Raw genomic sequence first — 1087 nt, 5'->3', positions numbered from 1 at the left:
CCCACAAGCCTCCTTCTTTAGGCAGCCTCCGCCTTTCTTTTACAGGATCCGGAGCCCGACCCGCTGATGGTTTTTGTCCAAGCCTGAAACAGCACCGGAGAGCCTCGGGAAGGGAAGGCTTTTGCCAAAGGAATTTTCCAATTGCTCAGACGCCAGTCCTGGCAGCCCCTGGGGTCAGTCCAGGAGGACCAAGCGGGATTTGAGGATTCACTTGGCCTCGGGCTATGGTGTGCCAGGGCCTGTGTCTGTATGTGGCCACCCTGCTGTCAGGGCTGCTGCAGTGCCTGGGCTTTGCGGGCGTCCTCTTTGGCTGGCCTTCACTGGTGTTTGTTTTCAAGAGGGAGCATTACTTTGAGGAGCTGTGTAAACCCAACGCTGAGCTGATGCACAATGCCACCAGTCTGGATGGTAAGGCTGGGATGCCTTTCCTTTCTTTCTTGTTGGGGTCTCACTCTGTCACCTAGGCTGGAGTGCAGTGGTAAGATCTTGTGTCCCCGCAGTCTGAACTTCCTGGTTCAGGTGATCCTCCCACCTCAGACTCCTTACTAGCTGGGACTGTAGATATGTGCCACCACACCCAGCTCATTTTTTGGGGGGCAGAGATGGAGTCTTGTTTCGTTGCCCAGCCTGGTCTTGAACTCCTGGCTTCAAGAGTTCTTGCCTTAGCCTCCCAAAGTGCTGGGATTACAGGCTTGAGTCACAGTGCCCAGCCAAAATTAACTTTTTTAAACTATACAATTCAGTGTATTATATATTCACAAAGTTATATAAACATCACCACAATCTTTTTTTTTCTTGAGTCGGGATCTCACTCTATCAGCCAAGCTGAGTGTAGTAGCCTCGATTTCCTGGGCTTAGGAGATTCTCCCGCCTCGGCCTCCTGAGTAGCTGAGACTACAGGCACACACCACCATGCCCAGCTAATTTTTTGATTTTTTTTTTTGAGTAGGAGTTTCACTCTGGGTGGGGCTTGGTGGCTCAGCCTGTAATCCTGCACTTTGGGAGGCCGAGGTGAGTGAATTGCTTGAGCCCATGGGTTCGAGACCCACCTGGGCAACTTGGTGAGACCTCATCTCTACAATAAATC

At 51.6% G+C, this 1087-nt stretch overlaps 1 protein-coding gene across 1 annotated transcript in view; it reads left to right on the top strand.

The window, feature by feature from the left end:
- Positions 1-210: 210 nt before the first annotated feature.
- The window catches only part of LOC103252201 (solute carrier family 43 member 3-like), a gene marked incomplete at its 3' end in the record, with an annotated part of 7199 nt that continues 6322 nt past the window's right edge, over positions 211-1087 (top strand). Inside the window, exon 1 of the mRNA XM_021708984.1 lies at positions 211-408. Within this exon, the coding sequence (XP_021564659.1) occupies positions 225-408 (184 nt within the window). The remainder of the gene's footprint in view (positions 409-1087) is intronic.

Source organism: Carlito syrichta, unplaced genomic scaffold, assembly GCF_000164805.1.
Source record: "Carlito syrichta isolate Samal-C Ts95f unplaced genomic scaffold, Tarsius_syrichta-2.0.1 Scaffold153734, whole genome shotgun sequence".
NCBI lineage: Eukaryota > Metazoa > Chordata > Mammalia > Primates > Tarsiidae > Carlito > Carlito syrichta.
This window is presented reverse-complemented; position numbering and strand designations above follow the sequence as displayed.